The 26,286-nt window shown below is 34.3% G+C and overlaps 1 protein-coding gene across 1 annotated transcript in view; it reads left to right on the forward strand.

Moving 5' to 3' along the window:
* The window catches only part of LOC114325384 (synaptotagmin-14), a 66,981-nt gene extending 41,076 nt beyond the window's left edge, over nt 1–25,905 (forward strand). Inside the window, exons 5-10 of the mRNA XM_050655162.1 lie at nt 3,248–3,466; nt 6,061–6,169; nt 7,400–7,560; nt 16,704–16,867; nt 20,422–20,563; nt 24,683–25,905. Of these exons, the coding sequence (XP_050511119.1) occupies nt 3,248–3,466; nt 6,061–6,169; nt 7,400–7,560; nt 16,704–16,867; nt 20,422–20,563; nt 24,683–24,883 (996 nt within the window). The 3' untranslated portion in view covers nt 24,884–25,905. The remainder of the gene's footprint in view (nt 1–3,247; nt 3,467–6,060; nt 6,170–7,399; nt 7,561–16,703; nt 16,868–20,421; nt 20,564–24,682) is intronic.
* Nucleotides 25,906–26,286: the final 381 nt, after the last annotated feature.

The following is a 26,286-nucleotide window of genomic DNA, read 5'->3' on the forward strand; positions in this document are numbered from 1 at the left end:
AAACGTTTTCGATTTTTATAAAAAATCATCATCAGTGTTCGATCTAAAAATAAGTATAAGCGATTTAATGAATATAAAGTTATTATTTAAATTTTGACAAAGGTTAGAGCAAGTTGGTTATACTTACAAACTGGATGCTAGCTGAGCCACAAAAGAAAAATATCTGGGTAAAAACCCTTTACATAAAATATAGATGCCTTAAAAGTGCATACTTCAAGAAAAAGGCCTGTGATGGTCACATGGCAAACAGGATAATGCCCTAAGGTAAGGTATACAGGTTTCCCAACACGTGGGATCCAAATTGAGTTGATCACATTTCAATGACTTAATGGCAACTGAATGCGAAATGAGTGATGTTTCTGAAAGGTGTCAAAAGACAGATGGACAACGTGACGTGGAATTTACCCTGTATTACGACAGCCAACTAATTGTTAGTAAAATATTTAATGAAAATTTACATAGTAATAACAAACATCAACAACGTTGTGGCTATGATTACATTTAAGTAAGTACCTTAAATATGTAAGATGAACGTAAAGTATGAAATGATTTTTATACTGAGAAATAGCCAGAATCTATGCAGCCATCTATACATGTTCCTATTCAAATTGAAGTGAATATTTATGATATATCGATGCATCGAATAAACCATGATACTATAAATAACAAGATAATGTATTGCGCATCTCGAAGAGAAGGCAATCGTGACGTAACTGGAGACCCAAGTTCGTAATGGTTCGTAATGTCCGAATTATGTCCGATTAGTTTGAATTGCTCGCGGTTGTATAGTCCAGACTGTATGGTCGCCCCCGTTAGGTAAATTATTTCGATTCGATTTTTTTGCATAAACTTACTAAAAAAGTGTTCCTTATAACAAATCCACAGGGTGCCGCGAGGTTCCGCGGTCAGAAAATTGTTTAAACAATTTTTTAATCAAATTAAAAAAATTAATTTTTTCAATTCGTTCATTCTTTTTAGAATTTTTTTGATCATTATAAGCAAAAAAAGGTCTCCTGTGATTTTTCTCTAAAATTTATTGTTGTCGAGTTATAGGCGATTTGAAAAACGCGAAAATCGCCATTTCCAAGGCTTAATAATTCAGTTAAAAATTATTACTATGAAAGTTAGAAAGTGACCAAATCAAAGTTTAAAGTCCACTCTACAAGATCCTGAAGAAACTTTTGTCATTATTTTATTAGTAAGTTGTTATTTTTAATTATTAACAAAGACCGCTAACTGCGTATAGGCGGCCGTCAATAGTGAGTGCGAAAGAGATGCACCATTCTGGCCGTCTAATGATTCATCTCACTTGCACTCACATTGACGGCCGCCTTACTTAGCGCTCATGGTTAACAATTAAAAATAACAGCTCAGTAATAAAATCATGACAACATTTCTTCAGACTCCTATAAGGAAGGCTTTCAACTTTGATTCAGTCACTTTTTGACTTTCATAATAATAATTTTTAACCGAGTTATTAAGCCTTAAAAATTACCATTTTCGCGTTGTTCAAATTTTAAATCGAGTATCAAATTATAAACTCAACAACAGTCAATTTTAGAGAAAAATTACAAGAGGCCTTTTTAGCTCATAATGACCTAAATAATCTAAAAAAAATTATACAAAGTGAAACAATTGATTTCTTGAATTTGTTAAAAAAAATTGTTTAAACAATTTTCCGAACGCGGCACCTCCCGGCACTCTGTGTATTTGTTATAAGGACTCTTTTTAAGTGAGTTTGTGCAAAAAAATCGAATCGGAATATGTTACCTAACGGGGGCGACGATACAGCCTGGACTATAAGCTAACAACAAGAATTTAAATTCCGGTCTCCAGTTACGTCATGCGATGCGCGAACTCTGACGTATTTGCGCTACGGAAAGATCCTATCTTGTTATTTATAGTGTCATGGAATAAACTAGTCAAATTCAAGTCATTTTTTCCAACCAATCCTCTCTTTGTTTCATTCTGTTTTAGCTCAAGCGCAGAGTTGTTTTAGTCTTCTTTTTTTTCTCCTGTCTTATCCCTTGCGGATAATGGCATTAACTCCCTCCTCTTTTCTCATTTTTCCAACTTCAAAAGCTTCAAACCCGTTTTGATTCAACATGACGGCTGCGCATGCGCGTGTCCCATGATAATTGACACGCGCATGCGCATTATCGATGTATTAATTCGATGTATCGAAAAAGATCGATGCAAGCTTTCCGATTGATGCATCGCAAAAAACATCGATGTATATTTGAAATGAACACCCCTCTGTAAATCGTTTTTCCTTTTCTCTAATGTCACAGCCATTTCAGTCTCCTCATTTTAATAAATCTAACTGTATATTCTCCCTTCATTAGGTCTACTAGTTTACCGTACATTCTTCTTCTCATTTTTTCCATTCTTCCTTCTCCTCTATCTTCTCTCCTTCGTAAGGATGTAGTGGTGTCATGTAATTTGTTTGATTATTTCCGTCCAATTATCTCTCTCCTTTGCATTTCGTTTTGCATAGGAGAATATTATTTCCATTCTTATCGGGCCCACAATTCTTCTGAGAATTTTCCTTTCGGATATTCTTAATCTTTCTTCATCTTTATCTGTGAGGCACATTGTCGCAGCTGCGTATAATTGCAACTCTGTATATTTTCAGTTTTGTATTTCCGGATAAGTTCTTGTCCTTCATTAGCTTATGGTATCTCCGGTATGCTTTGTTGGCTGCTAGTACCTATTCATTACGTTACTTCTTAACTTCTCTTACTTTCGCTATTCACAATTACCCTCAAGTATTTAAGATGAACTTCTGACGTTCGCTGTTGACTCTCGTTTTGTTATCTTCTCCTTTCGAACAGATCAGATATTTTGCTTTCCTTCGTTAATTTCAAGGTCTCCTTTCCGTGCTTCATTTGCCAGGATTGTTATTGCTTCGTTTAATCTTTTAATCTTGTTCCTTTATTTCCACTGGCCTTGACTGTTTCTTATGTTATAATGAATAGTGTGGTTGACAGGGAATCGCTTGTAGTACTTTTGGATGGAACAAGAGAGAGGGAGAGAGAAATAAAGAGAGAGAGAGAGAAATAAAGAGAGAGAGAAAGAAAGAGAAAGAAAGACAGAGAGAGAGAAAGAGAGAGAGATAGAGAGAGAGAGAGAGAGAGAGATGGTACTTAGGTTATAGTACCGGTACTATATCTTGAATACTTTTTTTATAAGAGGTGTACCAAATAGAGATAATTCTTGGTAATATACTTTTGTACTATATCTACAGTGTATCGTGGTGATGGCTCCCGACGTAGAAGACCGAGGTGAAGTTATGTCTTATGGCGAAGGATCGGGATCTGAGCCTGACTGTCAAGTAGTGCCAAGTAAGTGTGGCCATTTAGAAATAGCTCTTCTCTATGACGCACCCATGCGAAAAATGACGGTTCATGTTCTTCAAGCGAGAGATTTTCCAAGCAGGGATCGTGGTCAACTCACAAACACGCAGGTAGGTACAAGTCGATAGAAATATCTGAAGCTGCCAAGGTCAGACCGATCGGCAACTTTGGTTACGCGACGTTGTCAGATCAGTCGGGTTTCAAAGGTTTTTCAGTATTTTATTTGTTACCTGTTTTACGGTAAAATTTATTTCAGCTTCCTCTTGCGTGAATTTCCTCCTATACATTGTGTATAATTTCACCGGATTGTAAACTTAGTATCCTATTTTTCACGGCACTTGTAATATTCATATGTATTAAAAATATATTAAACGTATTCTAAATACACAACTATTTGATGATTTTATCTGACAATGTCGTAAAATCTCTGATTTTGTCCACAATGTGTTTTAAATGGATGTTTACTCTTGACACCAACGCGTTCAACCGAAGTCCGCTCTCCTTGATTTGCTACCTGAGTAACTTTCGCGGTTTTAGATATTTCTGTACAATTGTAGCTTTTCTTTATATTCTGTGAATTTTTTATTAGTTTTTAATGAGAGGAAGTTCTTTATATGCAGTAGAAACCATGAATATGTATTGTACGTAATTAATACCTGTGAGAATAAAAATGTATTCTCTTCCAAACCTCTTCATTAAAATATACGCAACAAAGTCTATAATACCAATAGTGTGGCTACTGTCAACATTTGCAATATACCGAAAAAAAAAAAAAAAAAATAAACGACAAACAATGTAGCGATCATTGTATGTAACTATTATTCAGTTTGCAGATCCAATAGGATTATTATTATTTGCATAGTTCAAAGATATAGGTATATAGAATAGCCGGTATGTATGTGTTATATCGACTTCCAGAAGGCCTTTGATCGGGTCAACCCGAACAAGCTAATAGGTGTCTTGCAAGAGGGAAGGGAATTGACGACCAAGGCTTTTGTATTATCAAAAATGTGTATTGACGTCAATGTGCAAAGATATGAATTGGTCAGAAAACGACAGAAGCAGCAGTGGAGATAAGGCGTGGAGTGAGGCAAGAGTTTACTTTATCGCCTACTTTTGATCTCAGATACGCAGATGCACGGTACCTACTGATAGTTTCTAATGAAAGAGAGTGGTAACGACTGACGAACAGGGTGACCGAAGCAGGTGATGAATGTGGGATAACGATAACTGGAGTATGCACAAAGAGATAAGAATATGTTTTGAAAAAGCCAGAGCCGGCTGCTATAAGCTACATAAAATTATCATTTATAGAGATATTACGCCAAACCTTAAAACCAGATTAATACGCTACTACATATTCTTCACACTGCTGTATACAGGGTGTAACAAAAATACAGGTCATAAATAAAATCACATATTCTGGGACCAAAATTAGGTAGATTAAACCTAACTTACCTTAGTATAAATATGCACACAAAAAAAAGTTACAGCCCTTTGAAGTTACAAATTGAAAATCGATTTTTTCCGATATATCGAAAACTATTAGAGATTTTTTAATGAAAACGGACATTTGATATTCTTATGGCAAAAACATCTTAAAAAGAAATTATAGTGATATTTGTGCACCCTATAACAATTTTATGGGGGTTTTGTTCCCTTAAGCCTTCCCAAACTTTTATGTACGTTCCAATTATATTATTATTGTGGCACCATTAGTTAAACACAATGTTTCTAAAACTTTTTGCTTCTTAGGATTTTTTCGATAAACCAGTTTTCATCAAGATGCAGCTTCTTGTTTAACCTTTGTCGAGCGGCATAATTTTACACCGTTAACAGACGGCGTAGGTACAATTTTGTACCTGTTGTATATTTTCTTAAAAATTCGTTAATCTAAAGGGAAATAATATGTTAATTTTAAGATAATATTATTTATTACTAACATAACTGGTAAAAAAATTGTTGAATATTGCAATAAATAAATAATAATAATATTCAGTAATTTGTTCTTGTACGAATTTACAAACAAAGCTCTTATTTATCGTAAATTATTGAAATTACTACAACAATAAACTTGAAAATAGTGGTCGTAAACAAATTCTAGGAAGAGTAGCATTGTATTTCAATTGGAAACATATATCTCATCCCCATTTGTTGTTTGGTGTTTGTCAATACGTGTATACCTAAAAATTATCATGAATAATAGTGATTATACATGTAGTTTACCGAAATGGTGCCAAAAGAGTTGTACATAGAAATAACAAAGAAAACTTGTGTGAGGTGTGGATTATGGAGTATTTGCCACTAATACGTGCAGCAATGTTTTGTAATCCTTTCAAGACTATGCTAAGATTTATATGATTTGGCAACGAAAATACCCGCGAGGAACGCAAAAAAAACGATAAAGCTGGAATATTTAGGCCACATTACCAGAGGTGCAAAATATAAGATATTAAGGCTCATAATGCAAGGTATAAAAAGAGCCATAGGAAGACGAAGAATTTCCTGGCTGAAAAACCTAAGAGAGTGGTATAGTTGCAGCTCAGTAAATCTTTTCAGAGCAGCCGCCAATAAGGTACGGATAGCTGTGATGATATCTAACCTCCGATAGAAGGAACTACAACAAGAAGAAGAATGAGACATCCAGAGTGGTATAACCTAATAGTTTTTTTAGTACACTTCTAATAGTAAATTTTAATTGTAGGTGAGATTGATTCTACTCCCTAGCAAAAAACAAAAACACAAAACTAAAATCCGGCAAGGAGATAATCCTCAGTATATGGAAAATTTTGTTTTGCATCGAGTTAATCCAGGTAAACTGAATTTATTTTTATATCTTTAAAGTGTATTTACTTAGCGTGGAAATATTCTGACAGAGTCACTGTTGGAAACAGATAACATAAAAATTCACACCACTGATTCACACCAGCATCATACCATTTCATGATACATAAATATACAGTAGGAAAGATGAAAGAATACCCATGAACGAACCTATAAAACAAGCTGTATTTTCTTGTCACCGTGTCACACAAAAAATTGGCCAGCGCAAGTACACGTTGTAATAATATACATATGTACTTGCGCTGGGCAATTTTCTTTGTGACACGGTGACAGGAAAATGCAGCGTGTTTTATATGTTCGTTCATGGGTATTCTTTCATTTTTCCGACTGCATATCTCTTTAGAAAGTTCCACAAAATATAAAATATTTCCCAGCACATCCACCAATATTTGAAAACGTAAAAGTACATACTTTTTTTTTGTGTGTCTTCAAAATTTGTAATTTATTCCATTGATATAACAAACTATTGAATTCAGAGAGAAAGATTTTTGATGTGATAATATTTCCTTATTTTGACAGTATATATGTCTAGTAGCCTAGATCCCGCGTACCAAAAAAGTTGATTAATAGCAAGCTGAAAATTTGTTAATAGCTTAACGGTGTCTAGTCAGACAAACTTTGATGTACGGGAACACTGGAACAGGGGAAGTTTTAATTGGGGAACAGTTTAAAAATTTGAAACGTCGGATTACGAAAACGTCGAAAAATGGTAACAAATCAATTGGAAGTTCTGTCCGACAAAATACATGGAACGTTTTCGTAGTCTGACGTTCCAAATTTTTAACCTGTTCCACAATTAAAACTTCCCCTGTTCCAGTGTACCGATACATTAAAGTTTGTCCGACTAGACACCATTAAGCTATTAAGAAAATTGCAGCTTGCTATTAATCAACTTTTTTTTGGTACGCGGTATCCAGGTCTAATCTCTTTAGAAATTTCTACAAAATATGTATAGAAATATTTCCCAGCACCTTCACCAATATTTAAAAAATGTAAAAGTACATAATATTGTATTTCTTTTTTGTTTGTCTTCAAAACTTATAATTTATTCCATTGATATAACAAACTATTAAATCCAGAGAGAAAGATTTTTGATTTAATATTTCCTTATTTTGACAGAATATGTCTATTCATTCTCAAAACACCTTACAACATTTTTTCGTAAATTTTAATATCACTCGTTTTCACTATTTTTTTAGAGGACGTCAATTCTATGGGCTTGCGACTTCGATTATACGGCTGTGAACGAATGAGAAGAGAAAGGCTAATTGGAGAGGCTATTGTTAGTTTTGCCAATATCAATTTAGAACTAGAAAACAACTTTTGGTTAAATCTGGAACCAAAAGCGAATACTACAATGGTAAAAGTGCATTCTTATTTAACAAATTAAACACTGAAAACTACTATTTAGATAATTTTGTTTAATACATATGTTAGTTTAATGATGCTTTCAAATTTTAAAGTCACAATAACGTTAACAACTAACTTTCTTAATCCTATGTTAAAGCATGCTCAATGCTAAAATATCATACAGAACAACAAACTGTAAGTACTGAACACTTGGGTCGTATCATTTTGAAATCCACGATTCACTTAGGACAGTGGTGCTCAGACCTATACTGTGTGGGATCTAGCGGGCAAGCGTCCAGCGATCGACTGCTGTTTAGTAAAAAACAACAGCTTTGAAAATAAAAAACTTTGTTGCACATTTCTATTTGATACAAAGTTGTAACTTCAGAGAGTTGTAATTAAAGTCATGTTTTTCATTCTTATTTTATTTGGATGTTGATGCATGACACTGCATAATATTCACAAGATTTTCATATGATAGTACGGAATTAGCGAGGGCCAGATGCAAGCATGATGAGATATGTTCGTCAGTTAGCCGATTATGATACTTTGACTTCACTGCCTTGATTTGGGAAAATGCAGACTCACACAAGTACGTTGATCCAAAGAATGCTAAGAGCTTCAGAGCTATTTGCCTCAAAGATGAATATTTGTTATACGGTATAAAAGACTAAAATTTCTTATCAGCCGCTCTGGACTTAAGGTGTATATAAGTATCCGAAATTATTTTCAGTGCCTCATTTTGGACGGAAATGATCTCCATATTGAAAGGAATTAATATTTCAGTGGCAATTTTTCCACGTCTTCACAAGAAAATGGATTAGACATGAATGTTACAATATCTGTCAGTTTCTTAAAATTAGCCAAGCGTCTTTCAAACTCGCCATGAACTACTTGCATCTCCGTCCCATAATAAATATAATTCAAATGGGCGGTTAACCTTTTTTTCAACGATGGAAAGTTGTTTAAATCCTTTCTGTTCATTTGATTAATCAATAATAACAATTTGTTGACAAAGGAATGTACTGCGCTCATCATATCGATAATTGTTATTTTTACCCTGTAGTTCCAAATTAAGGAGGTTCAAATGATTAGCTTAATCTGATACGAAAGCCAGATCACTGAGCTTTTAGTTTTGAAGTAAATTTTCTCCTCGTTCTTCTAGAAAAGAAATTATTTCGGGACTAATTATTTCAACCACCTCACATATATATGCAGAAGTAAATTAGTGTCCACGTCTTTTTCATTTGTATTTTTTCCGTGAATCGCGACCGACTTCAAAAACTTTGGCGGTCGACCTGTCGATCGCGATCGACTCTTTGAGCACCGCTGACTTAGGATTATCAGGATGTCAACATTAGCTAAAGTATCTCCTCTTCACCAACAAAGATAATCATGGAGATTCCTATCTTCTCAGAGCTAGTTCAGCTAATCTTTAAGACAAAAAATGCTAGCAAGAACGATCACAAGCAAAATTTGAACAAACATTTTATTTAATAAATAAAGACACTTGACTCTATGTTGCAGCAAGTTCTGTACAAGATCCAAACTAAATTAAATGGCTGAAGGCCCAAAAGTAAAAAAGTAGCTGCACACCCTAATATTAAAGAAAATTGTTCCTATTAAAACACTTAACTTGCCATGCTATTATTGTTGATGTAAGGCTGCTGGATGAAAATTTGATAATGTTCCTACGATATCAGGTCTTCTAACATATAGTTAATTATTAGACGGTGGAGTCTGGTGACTGTATTATACCATTTTATATTCCATTGGTTATAGATAGAAGTCTGGTTGGTTGATTAATGGCTAGTCCATGGAATTGGAATGCAGCCTGGTTTAATGGAAGATTAATTACCAGTCCATTTTTCTTACGATACGAGACTCGTTTCTAAAAACAGAGCAAAGTTAAGTTTTCAGCACAGAAAACCAGTCAAGTGTCCACGCTCTATGAAAAGACCTAAATTCCAAAGAATAAGGAATTTTCATAGAGACAAGGTTATTAAATTTAAAGAGAATGTTGTTCGATCCTAATTTGTATAAAATATTTTAAATTGTCAATATAAATTAAAGTAAAACAAGTACGTATACTATTTCACGGGGGACGAGTAGTTTTTGGAATCGGTAACCCATAGCAACAGTCAGAAAAATTAAAATATCATATCTATCAAATAATTTCAACGAGAAAAAATATATTTTTGTGGAATCTACGTTCGCTTAGTGCTGTGGAATGCGCTGAAATAAAGAACCTATCAAACCATCTTTAAACCTTGTGAATTTCCTACAGCAGAAACCATTGTGCAAAAAAGATAGGACATCACGAAAAGTGCTGAATACCCTCGTTGGCTTTTTACAGTCCTCCAACGAAGAAAAAGGGTTCAGAGCAAACATTGGTCTACTTCGTCCGGATTTTTTGACAACCGAAGAAAACATCGATCCCTTCGTCTGAATTTGGTACCTACAGCTTGCAGCATCGAGAAGTAAGGTTAGAATATTTGATTCACTTATTTTAATCTTGCTTTGAGAGTATATAATTTATTGGCATATGGTTTTGTTTTAGTTCATATTCTTTCTACTTTATCATACAAAATATTAAACATTTGGCACATTTCTTTAAAAACAAATTATAATTTTTGGATTTATATCTTAAAAAAAAAAAAAACTTACTTCTTTAAGCTAATTAACATATCTAAATATTGAAATAAACGTTATCAGATATTATTTGTATAATAATCTACAATATTAATCATATTAATTAATACATAATATACAACAACCAGCCTACCATAGCAGCACCCATCGAAGGGAATATCGTTTAATTATAATATAATCAACGCATTTAAAATCAATTTACTTATAATAAAGACATCCTAAGCATTATTAATATTTGGCCCAACATAGCCGTATCATCCTTATACCTAATCCACATCTTCAACAATTTATTTTTTATTGCTTACTTAGCTTATCTACTTATTTTAACTTGGTACTGCAACTAATAGCTAGCAATATTCTTATTAATTAGTATATTCCACAAAACACAGTAAATTTATAACCTTCTCTCAAACCTATTAGCGTTAATTAATTGATAAAAATGGCTAGTGCTGAAGACCTTAAACATCTTGTAGCTCGTCGTGGCACTGTTAAATCCACAGTGACTCGTTTTAACACTTTCCTTGAAAAATGTGTAACTCCTTTATCTGACACAATCCGTCTTGAATTACAAGCGCGTCTGGATGCCTTAAAGGAGTTAGTTGTTGAGTTTGAAAAGGTACAGTGTGACATTGAACGTATTTGTTTATTTGATACAACCTCTAACCTCGGCAATCAAGATGATGAACGAGGAGAGTTCGAAAGCAAATATTATGCCTTAGTAGCTAAAGCAACATTACTTCTCAATCCCACATCAACGGAGCAACCACCCATTCATGGGTCATCTTCATCCATGTCATCTTCGCCAATGCTCAACTCTCATCGTCTTAATTCATATTTACCACCAATCCCTTTGCCCATATATTCTGGCACATATGAAAATTGGACAAATTTCAAAGAAACCTTTGAGGCACTTATTGAGAACAATCCTACTATTCATAAAATCGAAAAATTTTATTATCTTAAATCCAGTCTAAAGGGAGAAGCCGCTCAAATTATTGGAGCACTCTCCGCAACCGAAGCAAATTATGAAACGGCTTGGCATCTATTGTGCGACCGTTATGAAAACAAAAGGGCAATTATTCATGCTCACGTCAAATCCATCTTCGAGCTAAGTCCTACTAAAGATGAGTCGTCTCGTTCCTTGAGAAAACTTTTAGACACTTTCGTCAACCATTTCAAATCCTTGGAAAACTTAGGGGAACGCGTTTTCGAGTGGAGTACCATTCTAATATATCTTTTAACATCCAAAATTGACATCAATTCTCGAAAAGAATGGGAAAGAGTCTCAGCAGGAAAGCAATCTCCCGATGTGAAACACTTCTTAAAATTTTTATCAGAAAGGTGTAAAATTTTAGAATCTGTTGAACAAAAATGCGACCAAAAGATATCTCATAAAAGAGATTGGCATAATGTCAAGTCATCTGACAAATCTTCAACCCTTACCGCATTAGCTCAAGTGCCACCAAGGTGCAGTTTATGCTCAGATAACCATTTTATCTACTCTTGTTCTAAGTTTCATGCCATGCCGATACCGGACCGTTTTGCAAAAGCAAAGGAGCTTCATCTGTGCACCAATTGCTTAAGGTCCGGACATAAAACTTTGGATTGTAAATCTAGCTACTTTTGTAAGACTTGTCAAAATAAACACCATAGCCTTTTACATAGAACTCAATCCGAGTCGCAAAATCATAATAAAAACCATATATCTTCCACATCTAATCTTCCCCAATCTCATCAAAATAATCCTAGCACTTTTAGACAACCAGAGACATCCTGTAACTTATATTCATTTAATCAAAATCCCAATTCATTCATACTGTTAGCTACTGCTGTAGTAAAAACATTTGACAAAAATCGGCAACCCACACTGGCCAGAGCCATCTTAGATAGTGGAAGCCAATCCAATTTTATTACTCAAGAACTATTTGAGAAACTAAATCTTCCATATGAACATGTTAACCTACCTATAACAGGTATAAATCACGTTACAACTTCACTTACTAAACGTGTAAAATTAGAAGTAAAATCTTTAAACGGAGATTTCACTTTCAAAATGCCTGCTCTCGTAATTAATCAAATAACCGATCTAACACCACAGCATTCAATCAACCCTTCTTATATTAATATACCCAATAATATCACATTAGCTGACCCTCAGTTCTACGATCCTTCTGAAGTACACCTACTCATTGGTGCAGGTTTATTTTTTAATCTCATGGGTTCTGGACAAATAAAGGGTAATAAAGGTCAACCATTTTTACAACAAACGAAATTGGGGTGGGTAGTTAGTGGCCCAGTTCCTTCACAAGCTTATTGCTACCATTCTGGTCCCAGTTCTTGCTTTCTTTTATCGGCCGATCCTCTTCAGGCCTGTATCGAAAAATTCTGGAAAATTGAAGAGAATTATATTACGATTCCTTCTAAATACACTAAGGAAGAAGAAGAATGTGAAGTCCATTTTCAATGTACCACAATTCGCGACGACACTGGACGTTTTCAAGTGAGTCTTCCTCTTAAACCTCAAATTGCACAACTAGGCAAATCTTATGACATAGCTTTTAAACGATTTCTATCAATCGAAAGGAAGCTTCAGAAAAATCCCATTCTAAAACAAGCCTATTGCGAATTTATGTCACAGTACATCGAGCTTGGGCACATGTCTAAAATTTCGGATCTTGAACCTGATTCTTCTTCTTTGTATTATTTGCCTCATCATGCTGTCGAAAAGAATGATAGTCTTACCACTAAAACTCGTATCGTTTTTGATGCCTCGTGTCCCACTTCTACCGGCATATCACTAAATCATACACTCAAGGTGGGCCCTGTTGTTCAAAGCGATCTTTTTTCCATATTGCTACGATTTAGACAGCACAACTTCGTATTTACCGGTGACATTGCCAAAATGTATCGACAAGTACTGGTCGAACCAGCACAGCGTAACCTTCAACGCGTGATATGGCGAAATGATCCTTCCCAAGAAATTACCATCTATCAGTTAAACACCGTGACATACGGCTTGGCAAGCTCATCATATTTAGCTACTAGATGCTTAAAGGAAATTTCTATACATTCTTCGGCTACATTTCCTGAAGAAAGTCGTAAGCTCAACCTAGATACGTATGTCGATGATGTGGTCACAGGTGCTTCAACTGAACAAGGCTTGATTTCTCTTCGTCGAAACTTAACTTCAATATTAAGTTCCTATGGCTTCAATCTAAGACAATTTTCATCAAACAGTACGGCCCTGCTATCAGATATAAATGTAGACGATCACAAAGAAGAATATATAATAACAGATTCACCAAACAGTAAAACTCTTGGCATATCGTGGAATTCTTTAACTGACTCATTTATCTACAATACAAGGATAACAGCAAATCCATCCATTATTACAAAAAGGACAATCCTATCAACCATAGCTTCTATTTTTGATCCTCTAGGTTGCCTTGGGCCCATGATCGTTCAAGCAAAAGTTTTAATGCAAAAATTATGGATTCAGCGACTTAACTGGGATGATCCTATTCCTGTCGAACTCTATAAGATCTGGAAATCGTTTATAGACAACTTTACTCTCGTTAATTCTTTTAATATACCTCGTCAAGTCACCACGAAAGATACTATTTACATTGAGCTACATGGCTTTTCCGATAGTTCAATAAATGCATATGGAGCTTGCATATATGTACGATCTATTGATATACACGGTCGTATACTTAGCAATTTACTGTGCGCTAAATCACGTGTTGCTCCGTTAAAGGCTATTTCACTACCTAGACTGGAATTGTGTGGAGCACTTACTCTTGCTCGCCTAACTAAAAACGTAATCGAATCTTTAGAACTTACTTTCTCAAAAATTTATTTCTATACCGACTCCACAATTGTTCTATGCTGGTTGGGTCTTGAACCTCGCACTTTAAAAACATTCGTATGCAATCGTGTATCCGAAATCCAGCAATTGACAAAAATAGATGAGTGGCATCATATACCCTCCAATGTAAATCCTGCCGACATAATATCTAGAGGAGCTAGTCCGTCCGAATTGCATGAATGTGATTTATGGTGGCATGGACCTTCATTTTTGTTGCAATCTCAGGATACTTGGACCTCAAACAATCATATATCGAACTTCACAGCTCATACTCCTGATCTCGATTTAATGGAACTTAATCCAAAATCTATTGTTCTATCATCTCAAGTATCTCATTCAATCTTAATATCTTCACTAGTTAATAGATATTCTAGTTATACTAAACTTCGGAACGTTCTGGCCTATTGTTTTCGATTTATCTACAACGCCAAGACTTCAAGGGAATTCCGGATAATTGGAGATCTCACCTTAACGGAGATGGTCCAAAGCACACATCATCTTGTTAGACACGTTCAGAGAGAAAGCTTTCCTGAGGATATTCACCAATTAAAGTCTCATGGTAAAGTCAAACCTTCCAGCAAATTAAGCTCTCTGAACGTATTCCTTGACGACCTAAACATAATTAGGGTGGGAGGTCGCTTAAGACACGCTTCTATCCAATTCTCAGCTAAACATCCGGTTTTACTTCCACATAAGCATCCTCTGACAGAATTAATTATATTTTATGAGCATAAGCGAAACCTTCATCCTGGAGCCCAGGCGACGCTATCCTTCGTCAGACAATCCTTTTGGCCATTAAACGGTAGAAATGTGGTCAGAAATGTTCTTCGTAAATGTATTCCATGTTTTAGAAGCAATGCTCAACCCATGGACAATTTAATGGGGGATTTACCACCCTCTCGAGTCAATATCTCTCATCCCTTTGCGCGCTCTGGCGTCGACTACGCTGGACCATTCAAACTTAAGGAATCGAAATTTCGAAATCGTCGGTTTACTAAGGCATATATTTGCGTATTCGTTTGTTTAACTACTAAAGCGATTCACATTGAATTAGCTAGTGAATTAACTTCGGAATGCTTCTTGAGCATCTTAAGACGTTTTGTTGCGAGACGAGGTCTATGCACCGATTTGTATTCAGATAATGGTACAAATTTCACTGGAGCTAACAACGAGCTGCAAGGTATATATAATGTATTAAAAACAAATGCCATCCGAGGTTTTTCTCAAGAAAATAAAATAACATGGCATTTCATTCCTGCCAGATCTCCACACTTTGGGGGGCTATGGGAGAGTGCCATAAAATCAATAAAAACTCACTTGTACCGTATTATAAACAATTCCAATCCTTTATCCTATGAGGAATTATATACTCTTTTAGTTCAGATTGAAGGTGTATTAAATTCTCGACCCCTGTTTCCTATGAGCAACGATCCCAATGATATGGAAGTGCTGACTCCAGGCCATTTTCTCATTGGTCATCCGCTTAACATGGTTCCTGCTATAGACTATGAGGATTTTCCGATCAACCGGCTCACCCGATTTGAGCTCTTGCAGCGTATGATGCAGCACTTTTGGTCGAGGTGGAAAAATGAATACTTGCATACTCTGCAGCAACGAGAAAAGTGGAGATATAGCAAAGACACGGCCAAATTACAAGGACAGATGGTGCTCCTGAAGGATGATGGTCTTCCTCCGTATCAATGGTCCCGTGGACGTATAAGTGCTCTTCATCCTGGCAAAGACGGACTTGTGCGCGTCGTGAGCGTCGCTACCCCAAATGGAACTATCAAACGTAGCATTACTAAACTGTGCCCGTTACCCCATGAACAATAAACATTCGGTTTTTATTTTTTTTTACTTTAACCGAAACAACTACTTTTAAATTTTCTTTCATTTATGTAGTATTTAGGTATGTATGTATAAGTATTGTATAATAAGTCATTGTAATTCTGCAAGCCACAGCCTAAGCGAGCCGATTTTTAAGTAATTAGTCACTACCTTTCTTTATTGAAGTGTATCCCTATATAACTTCAAGGGCGGCGGTATGTTCGATCCTAATTTGTATAAAATATTTTAAATTGTCAATATAAATTAAAGTAAAACAAGTACGTATACTATTTCACGGGGGACGAGTAGTTTTTGGAATCGGTAACCCATAGCAACAGTCAGAAAAATTAAAATATCATATCTATCAAATAATTTCAACGAGAAAAAATATATTTTTGTGGAATCTACGTTCGCTTAGTGCTGTGGAATGCGCTGAAATAAAGAACCTATCAAACCATCTTTAAACCTTGTGAATTTCCTACAGCAGAAACCATTGTGCAAAAAAGATAGGACATCACGAAAAGTGCTGAATACCCTCGTTGGCTTTTTACAGTCCTCCAACGAAGAAAAAGGGTTCAGAGCAAACAAATGTATAAAAAAAGGTTTTCAACTAAAGCAAAAAAAAAGAATGCTAATGCAAAGAAAGAACAAAAGAAGAGAGCAAAGATATTTAGAGACAGTTAAACATAACATTAAGAAATAAAAGCAAAGAAAATTATTATCATGATGTTCTAAACTATCTAAACGGAAGTTTTCAGTGTTTTGTTTTATAAAATGTACCTCACTAAAATCTTATTATTTTATAGTTGGGTGGATGCGCAGCAGATTTGCTAAGTTTAGCAAGATCTGACAGTACTGGATCTGCACATTCTATGCAGCATGGTGGTGTTCCGGAACTCTTACTAGGTTTATGCTACAATGCGACCACTGGAAGATTAAATGTAGAAGTTATTAAGGGTTCGCATTTCAGGTAAGTTGTTGCGACAACAGTTTTATTTCAAATTTTCTTTCTTCTTCTTCTAGTGGCGACTCCACTAAAGGTTGGCTATAACAATTGCAAATTCGTCTCCATCTTCTGCTTTTCTCAAAAGCGTCTGTGTTTTAATTCGGATCAGTCGCGAATGTTTTTCAACCAGGATATTTGTCGTCTAACAGGGCCCCTTTTTCTTTCAATTTTGCTATTCATGATCAGTTGAAACAACTCGTACTTATCACTTCTAGTATGTACGCCAAATATGCTGTCTTTCGCCTTTTAATGGTTCTCTGTCTCTTCCCATTCTGTGCAACACCATTTCGTTCGTAATATGATCAGTCCATGTAGACCGGGCAGTATCGTCGCCCCCGCTAGCGCAATTATTCCGACTCGATTTTTTTGCACAAACTTACTCAAAAAGAGGTCCTTATAACATATCCACAGGGTGCCGGGCGGTGCCGTGGTCGAAAAATTTTTTAAACAATTTTTTTTAAACAAATTCACAAAAATAATTTTTTTATTTCCAAAAATTTTTTTTAGATAATTTGGGTCATCCTGAGCAAAAAAGGTCTCTTGTCATTTTTCTCTAAAATTGACTGTTGTCGAGTTATACGCGATTAAAAATTTGAAAAATGCGAAAATGGCCATTTTCAAGGCTTCATAACTCTATCAAAAATTATTATTATGAAATTCAAAAAGTGACAAAATCAAGATTCAAATACCTTCTTCAGCGTTCTGAAGAGATTTTTGTCATTAATTTATTACAAAGCTGTTATTTTTAGTTATTAACAATTAGCGCTATAGTCCAACTGTATCGTCGCCCCCGTTAACGGAACTATTTCGATTAGATTTTTTTGCACACACTTACTCAAAAAGAGGTCCTTATAACATATCCAAAGGGTGCCGGGCGGTGCCGTGGTCGAAAAATTTTTTAAACAATTTTTTTTTAAACAAATTCACAAAAATAATTTTTTTATTTCCAACAATTTTTTTTAGATAATTTGGGTCATTCTGAGCAAAAAAGATCTCTTGTCATTTTTCTCTAAAATTGACTGTTGTCGAGTTATACGCGATTAAAAATTTGAAAAATGCGAAACTGGCCATTTTTAAGGCTTAATAACTCGATTAATATGACTATTTTATTTGTTAAAAATTGTTTCATTTACCTATTCGTTATTAAAATTATGTTATGTTTAATTGTTGAAGCGGATGAATTAGAATAATTGCCGTGATTGATTCTATTATACAATATTATGCATTTAACTTGGCGATAGTTGATGAAAAATTGGTTTTTCCACGCAAGTCTAATTATCTTTTATTATGTAGTGTATTTCCTTGTTTCAACAAAACTCAACTTTCATCTCGTCATTTCACATTCGATGACGTCACAACTTAAACCATGAAATATATCTGCTTTAAATTTAATGAATCTATAAGTTATTCTGGAATAGAGAGTTGCTAATTTAAACTTTACAGTAGATTTTATTATTCAAATAATTTAAATTATTTTTGCAGACAAACTTTTGCATTTTTTTTAATCCAAAATCAAATGAAACTTTAACCAAAAATTGGCTTTATCTTGTCATGTCATGTCACTCTTGTCAAATTGTATATCCACTTCCTAATTTCTCAGTTGGTCTGTGCCCATTGAATTGGCAAGTACCTAGCATCTTCGAGCAGGGAACCATGGCACCCTTTTAGCATGTGTTCCACTTTATCTATCAACATCGACTTGTAGTCATTAAATTTTAATATATTATATTATGTAAACCATATACAATGAGGTTAACACTATTTACAGTGTGCTAGTTTCAAACTACTCGGCAGGATGTAAGTATTCCCACATTTTTTATTTTAACAGTCACAATTTTAACCTTTTGCTTTAAACTAACGTGGAAATACTTCATTCTAGGCACTGAAGATGTTCTGTATAGAACGAAAACGTTTTGCAACCCATGACATTTTATAGTTTTAAATAAACGATTTTATACCAGAATACATCTCGAAGTTTTTACTTCTGTATTGGTTTCTTTGAAAAAATTATTTTTGTGAATTTGTTTAAAAAAATTGTTTAAACAATTTTTCGACCACCGGCCGGCACTCTGTGGATATGGTATAAGGACCTATTTTTGAGTAAGTTTGTGCAAAAAAATCTAATCGAAATAGTTCCGCTAACGGGGGCGACGATACAGTTGGACTATACCGCTAATTGTTAATAACTAAAAATAACAGCTTTGTAATAAAATAATGCCAAAAATCTCTTCAAGACGTTGAAAAAGATATTTGAATTTTGTTTTTATCACTTTTTGAATTTCATAATAATAATTTTTAATCGAGTTATGAAGCCTTGAAAATGGCCATTTTCGCATTTTTCAAATTTTTAATCGCGTATAACTCGACAACAGTCAAGTTTAGAGAAAAATGACTAGAGACCTTTTTTACTCACAATGACCCAAATTATCTAAAAAAAATTGTCGGAAATGAAAAAAGTATTTTTGTGAATTTGTTTAAAAAAAATTGTTTAAAATATTTTTCGACCACGGCACCGCCCGGCACCCTGTGGATATGTTATAAAGACCTCTTTTTGAGTAAGTTTGTGCAAAAAAATCGAATCGAAATAGTTCTGCTAACGGGGGCGACGATACAGTTGGACTATACCGCTAATTGTTAATAACTAAAAATAACAGCTTTGTAATAAAATAGTGACAAAAATCTCTTCAGGACGTTGAAGAAGGTATTTGAATTTTGTTTTTATCACTTTTTGAATTTCATAATAATCATTTTTAATCGAGTTATGAAGCCTTGAAAATGGCCATTCTCGCATTTTTCAAATTTTTTATCGCGTATAACTCGACAACAGTCAATTTTAGAGAAAAATGACAGGAGACCTTTTTTGCTCAGAATGACTCAAAGTATCTAAAAAAAATTGTTGGAAATAAAAAAATTATTTTTGTGAATTTGTTTAAAAAAAATTGTTTAAAAAATTTTTCGACCACGGCATCGCCCGGCACCCTGTGGATATGTTATAAGGACCTCTTTTTGAGTAAATTTGTGCAAAAAATCGAATCGGAATAATTGCGCTAGCGGGGGCGACAATACTGCCCGGTCTAATGGTATTTTCAAAATTCTCCTAAAAAGCTAAACCTCAAAAGCTTGCAGCTTTCTCAAGTCAACATTAACAGTCCAAGCTTTGGCACCATAAAGAAGAATACAGTGATATAACATTTTACCATCCGATATTGGAATTTGAGATTAAGTCTTTGGTCACTCAGAGATTTCCTCATCTTCAAAAAGGCTTCGTTTGATTACCCCATTCTTGATCGAATTTTTAATTTCGGATTTAGATCTTCTGTAATTCAGACTCCCCCAGAATTTCTCCCAGGTACCAGGAGATTGGAAGGTAATTATGGCTCAAGTGGATAGAGTCTCATCTCTGAAGTATATCTATCCTCTACCAGGAACGTAAAAGAGTATCTACCCGCTACTCGATTACGGGTTAGTAAAAATTGCATTTTATTTTGAACTTTTTCTTGTTTCAGTTACCTTTTGAGAAACCTAGCTATTAACCGACCTCCAGATACTTATGTTAAACTGTATTTGGTCAGTAGTACCGGCCAAGAATTAGCACAAAGCAAAACGTCGGTTAGAAGAGGACAGCCAAATCCATTATTTAAAGAGACCTTTATATTCCAGGTAAATACAATGTACAGGTCGACAGATATATCCGAAACCGCCAAGGTCAGATCGATCGAAAACTTTGGTTCCGCGACGTTGTCAGATCAACCGGATTTTAAGGGTTTTTCGGTTTTTTATTTGTTATCTGTTTCACAGTAAAATTTTTCTTCTCATTCTTCCTGCGTAAATTTTAAAACATTGTACATGTTTTCACGGGATTGTGCACTTAGTGTGCCTATTTTTCACGGTACTTGTAATATTAATGTTTATTAAAACAATTTTTAATGTAGTCTAAATAAACAACTATTTGACGGTTTTATCTAGCAATGTCGCAAAATCACTGATTTCGTGCACAATGAATTTTAAACGGATGATTAGGTACTCCTTCGCGTTTTGAGAAATTTCTGTACAATTGTATCTAGAGCTTCACGATACGATAGAGTGTCGATACTTATAAGTACTGAGTATTGTATTGTTTATGCCAATGATATATCGTATCGTGTAACGATATCGGAAATACTATCATATAAAAATTTCGTATTGATACTGATTTCTATACGATATCGATACAATACTCGATGAAATATCGACATAAAAAGGATTAAATTAACAAAAAAACGGTTCTTTTTTTATTTATCACTATCTTTAATAAAAAGCTCTAAAAATATACAAGAAGTAGGATAAATTACATTGCAACCTCACAAAAAATAATATCGTTTAAAAAGCTCTTCATCCATCTGTTCGTACAAATGAGTTCTTTGATACTTTTATCTTTTAAATAGAATATTTTATTCGTTAGTACCAGCGGTGCTTCAGAAAAAAGCCGCTCGACTGGTACAGAAGTCGCTTGGACACACAAGATATCCCTGGCCAACAGAGATAAAACGGGAAAAACACTACTATATGTATTGGTCCAAGAGCTGTGAGACATTTTTGAGTAGGTATTTTAGGCAACCTGAAAATTTTTCAGGTGACTCTTCCATGATAGCCTAATACAAAAATGCCGGTCTGGCTGGAGGGTAGCGGTTATTTTCCCCAAAAATCCCCCCCAAAATTAAACAAAAGGGTAAAAATTGTTATTACAAAAAATATCATTGACGTGACTTTGAAGTAAATTTAAATATTCAAATATAAAGAAAATAAACAGGCCAGGCGATTTGAGGGCAATTTTAACTCTGCAAGATACTTGCATGGGCGCCCCAGGATTATTTTCAGGGGATGCATCTGAACTTCAGAAGATTTCATCTGAATCTGTACATACTATTAACGAGTGTAAAATATACAACATGTCCTACATACTACAACACGCTATACGTGCATAGCTATGTACATTCCTTCCGGACAGGGAGGTGCAATTGTTATTTTGACAGGGTATTTTTTAACATTAAAAATAAATATTCTAAAAAAGCCAATTTTTTTTTTGAAATTTTCCAACTACCAGGTGATAAACAAATTACGCGTGCATATAAATGAAAAGCGCTATAGGTAAGCAGCAGTGTGAGAAAGATCGTATACCGATAGCTGTTTGCGTCCTCTGTTGTAGCTGAGCGAGTCCGTTCGCTCGAGAAAAATCACGTGACCTGGCGATATCCATGTTGTTGTTTCTCGAAACGTTCGAGTAATTATTAGATATATATTATAGTTTTTTAAGTAACTTTTTCTTAATTAAAGAAAAATAATACGTACTATACAATATATTTTGCAAATATGATTCTCTAGTATGCTCTACGGTTCTCGTAGACTTACGTTCTCTCCGATGAGACTCCAACAAGAGTCGAAAATCGTCGATTCAGAGGGCTGGACTGCGCTCCGTATTCTAATTGAAAAATAAGATTTTTGCCTTCGCATTGCAACTGAATAAAAATGAAATTTTTATTTTATTTTTAAAAATTATTTAGTGATTAATTAGATGAGTTGCTACATATTCTCCGTTCTTTTATACGGAGTCGAAGACTGGACAATCATGGGCGCATCTGAAGAAAGACTTGCCGTTGTTGAGATGTGGAGTTATCGAATAATGTTAAATATATCATGGACACACGTAACAAACACGGAAACATTAAGAAAGATGAAAAAGGCAAAAGAGATACTCAACACTATGAAGGAAAGAAACATGAGCTACTTTGGTCATATACTAAGAAATAAAAAACGTAATGTGATTGGTTATATAAGGAAAAGTATTAAGCATTGGTTATATAAGTAAGAATACGTAGCAACTTAATCAATTAATCACTAATTAATTTTTCATTAATTCTAAATACTTATTACAACTATTTAAAGATCAGGTAGAAGAATCTGAGTGTCGAGGGGAGTCTGATGAAGAAAAAGAGAATGTATATTTATTTTAGCTCATTTTTCTTTCCTTCATAATGTTGAGTATTTCTTTTGCCTTTTTCATCTTTCTTAATGTTTCCCTGTTTGTTAAGTGTTGTGTCCATGATATTTTTTACATTATTGGATAACACCACATTTCAACAATGGCAAGTGTTTCTTTAGATGCGCCCGTGATTGTGCAGGCTTCGACTCCGTATAAAAGGACAGAGAGTACGTAGCAACTCAATTAATTAATCACTGATTAATTTTTAATTAATTCTAAATACATATTACAACTATTTACAGATCATGTAGAAGAGGAATCTGAGTCTCGAGGGGAGTCTGACGAAGAAGAAGAGAATGAACATTTAAGCTCAGATGAGGAGTTTGAAGAAGAAGTACAAGATTCGGACACAAAATTAATTTAGTTTATAGTTTTATACTTTTCTACCTATATATTTATAATAATAAATTTGTCTTTTTCTATCATATTTGCAAAATCTATTGTATAGTATAAACTATAATATATATATATATATATATATATATATATATATATATATATATATATATATATATATATATATATATATATATAATAATTACTCTAACGTTTCGAGGCACAACAACATGGATATCGCCAGGTCACGTGATTTTTCTCGAGCGAACGGACTCGCTCAGCTACAACAGAGGACGCAAACAGCTATCGATATACGATCTTTCTCACACTGCTGCTTACCTATAGCGGTTTTATTTATATGCACGCGAAATTTGTTTGATCACATAGCAATTGGATAATTTCACCAAAAAAAACTGTCTTTTTTAGAATATTTATTTTTAAAATTAAAAAATACCCTGTCAAAATAACAATTGCACCTCCCTGTCCGGAAGGAGTGTACATAGCTATGCATGTATAATTGTATATTTTATACTCGTTAATAGTATGTACAGATTCAGATGAAATCTTCTGAAGTTCAGATGCACCCCCTGAAAATAATCCTGGGGCGCCCATGCAAGTATCTTGGAGAGTTAAAATCGCCCTCAAACCGCCTGGTGTGTTTATTTTCTTTATATTTGAATATTTAAATTTGCTTTCAAGTCATATCAATGATATTTTTTGTAATAACAATTTTTACCCTTTTTTAACTTTGGCGGTTATTTTTGGGGAAAATAACCGCTACCCTCCAGCCAGACCGGCATTTTTGTATTAGGCTATCATAGAAGAGTCACCTGAAAAATTTTCAGGTTTCCTAAAATACCTACTCAAAAATGTCTCACAGCTCTTATACTATATAGGCATTGATTAATAACTACACAATGGGTAGTTAATAATAATTAATGGTATAGGTATGTTTTTCGCCATAATGAAATATTTGTGTCTGGTCTAGGTTTTAGAGATTGCAAGTAGTTTTCATATTATCTGATGATTTTAAAAAGAAAATATTGAAATTGATTGACTTATTGGGTTCATCGTGTATCGTCCATCTCTCGCACTAATGAAGACCATAAGCGTCATAACTTTTATAATATTCTAACTGTATAATAGGTCTTCCGCAGCACTCACGTGGCGTTCTATATATTTTTTCTCGATATCAATGTTCTCAATAATATCAAGGCCAGCGTATCGACCTTACAAGAGTATTGTATTGATTTCAGATAATGAGTATCGTATCGACATTAATATTGCTAAGGTATGTATTGTATCGATATCGTATTGGTTTTCGATACGATATCAATACAATATCGATATTTTTATCGAATATCGTGAAGCTCTAATTGTATCTTCTCTACGAACCTATAATAGTTTTACTATTTTCTCCACAGGTGGCACTTTTCCAGCTTGCAGACGTAACATTAATGGTGTCTGTTTACAACAGAAAAGGTGTAACAAAGAAAAAAGAAATGTTGGGTTGGTTCAGCTTGGGCTTGAATTCTAGCGGGGCCGAGGAGCTTGCCCATTGGATGGATATGAAAGAATTTCAACAAGAACAAATATCGCGCTGGCATATTTTGGTCCAGTCATAGCTGTTGCACATATCATTTAGAATTTTTTTGGTACTTCTAAGGTACTTCTAAGGTACCGGTATGAAGAAACACACCAGTTTAATAAATAACCCGGGAAACGAAGAATTTTAAAAACGAAAAATTACTGGCTGCTATTTTTCAACTGGAATATTTAGGGGAGTTAATAGAAGAGGCGCATCTCGTAGGTATCTAAATTTTTACTGCATCATGGTTTTTTATTAATATTCTAGCAAAAAAATCGACTTTTTTCATTCATTTCAATATTGTGAAAAATCTACGCATAGTAGATAAAAACGTTCAATTTGACGTCTTTCTTGAAAATACTTGCTCTCTAAAATGAGATTATCTAAGTTAAAAAGTCTTCTTTTTCTTCCTCTTTATCTTTATATTCTGCTTGTTTATTAACGGACTGATACCTCTATGGAAAGGTTGTCACTCCATCTTTTGCGCGGTCGGCCGATACTTCTTCTACCTATTGGTGATTTGTCTCTTGCTATTTTGACCTCACATGTCTCCCCCATTCTGGTTATGTGGTTGTTCCATTCTTTTTTTCTGTTTAGTTTCCATTCATTTATACACTGCGTTACATTTCCTTCTGATGTCTTTACTGCTCTTTCGATTTCTCAGCGTATTTCATGTAATTCTTCTCAGTACTCTCATTTCTGCCGTTTCTAGTAGTCTTTGTGTTATTGTTGTTGCTGTATTGGATCTTGTTTCTGATGCATATGTCATTATTGATCTTACGCTTTATAAATCCTTGACTTCATCTCAGTGTTAATATGTCGAATTCGCCACATACATAGTGTTATTAAAACATCCTGTCAGTCTATTTGCTTTTTGTACTTAATTTTTCACTTCTTCGTACAGGTCTCCGTAGCTTGACGATGTAATTCCATTTTATTTCTATTACTTGTTTAATACTGATGCCACCAATTTCTATTTTACACCTGATTGGTTCTTTACTGATTACTATTGTTTTAGTTTTCTGAGATGAAATTATCATATTGAATTCTTTTACTCTTTTGTTAAATTTGTGGACTAATCTTTGCAGACTATCTTTATCTTGGGCTATCAGTATTGCGTCGTCTGCGTAACAGAGTATTTTTATTTCTTTTTTTTCCATTCTATACCATCTTCCTTTGTTGACGTTTTTAAAAATGTGTATAAACAAAAAAGTTATTTCAAATTAAATCTAAGAGCAATCATTTTTTTTTCAATTGTTTTTAATTAATAAAATAAACAATAATATACTGTTTAACGAGCTTGTAATGATGGCTATTACTCACGATGATGAAGTTTGCGACACGAGTCGTAGGCGAGTATCGTAATTCATCAGAGTGAGTAATAGCTATTACATGCAAGTAGAATACTATACTTTTTCTACGACTTTTTTTTATTTTAAT

This window comes from Diabrotica virgifera, chromosome 6 (genome assembly GCF_917563875.1).
Source record: "Diabrotica virgifera virgifera chromosome 6, PGI_DIABVI_V3a".
Taxonomy (NCBI): Eukaryota; Metazoa; Arthropoda; class Insecta; order Coleoptera; family Chrysomelidae; genus Diabrotica; species Diabrotica virgifera.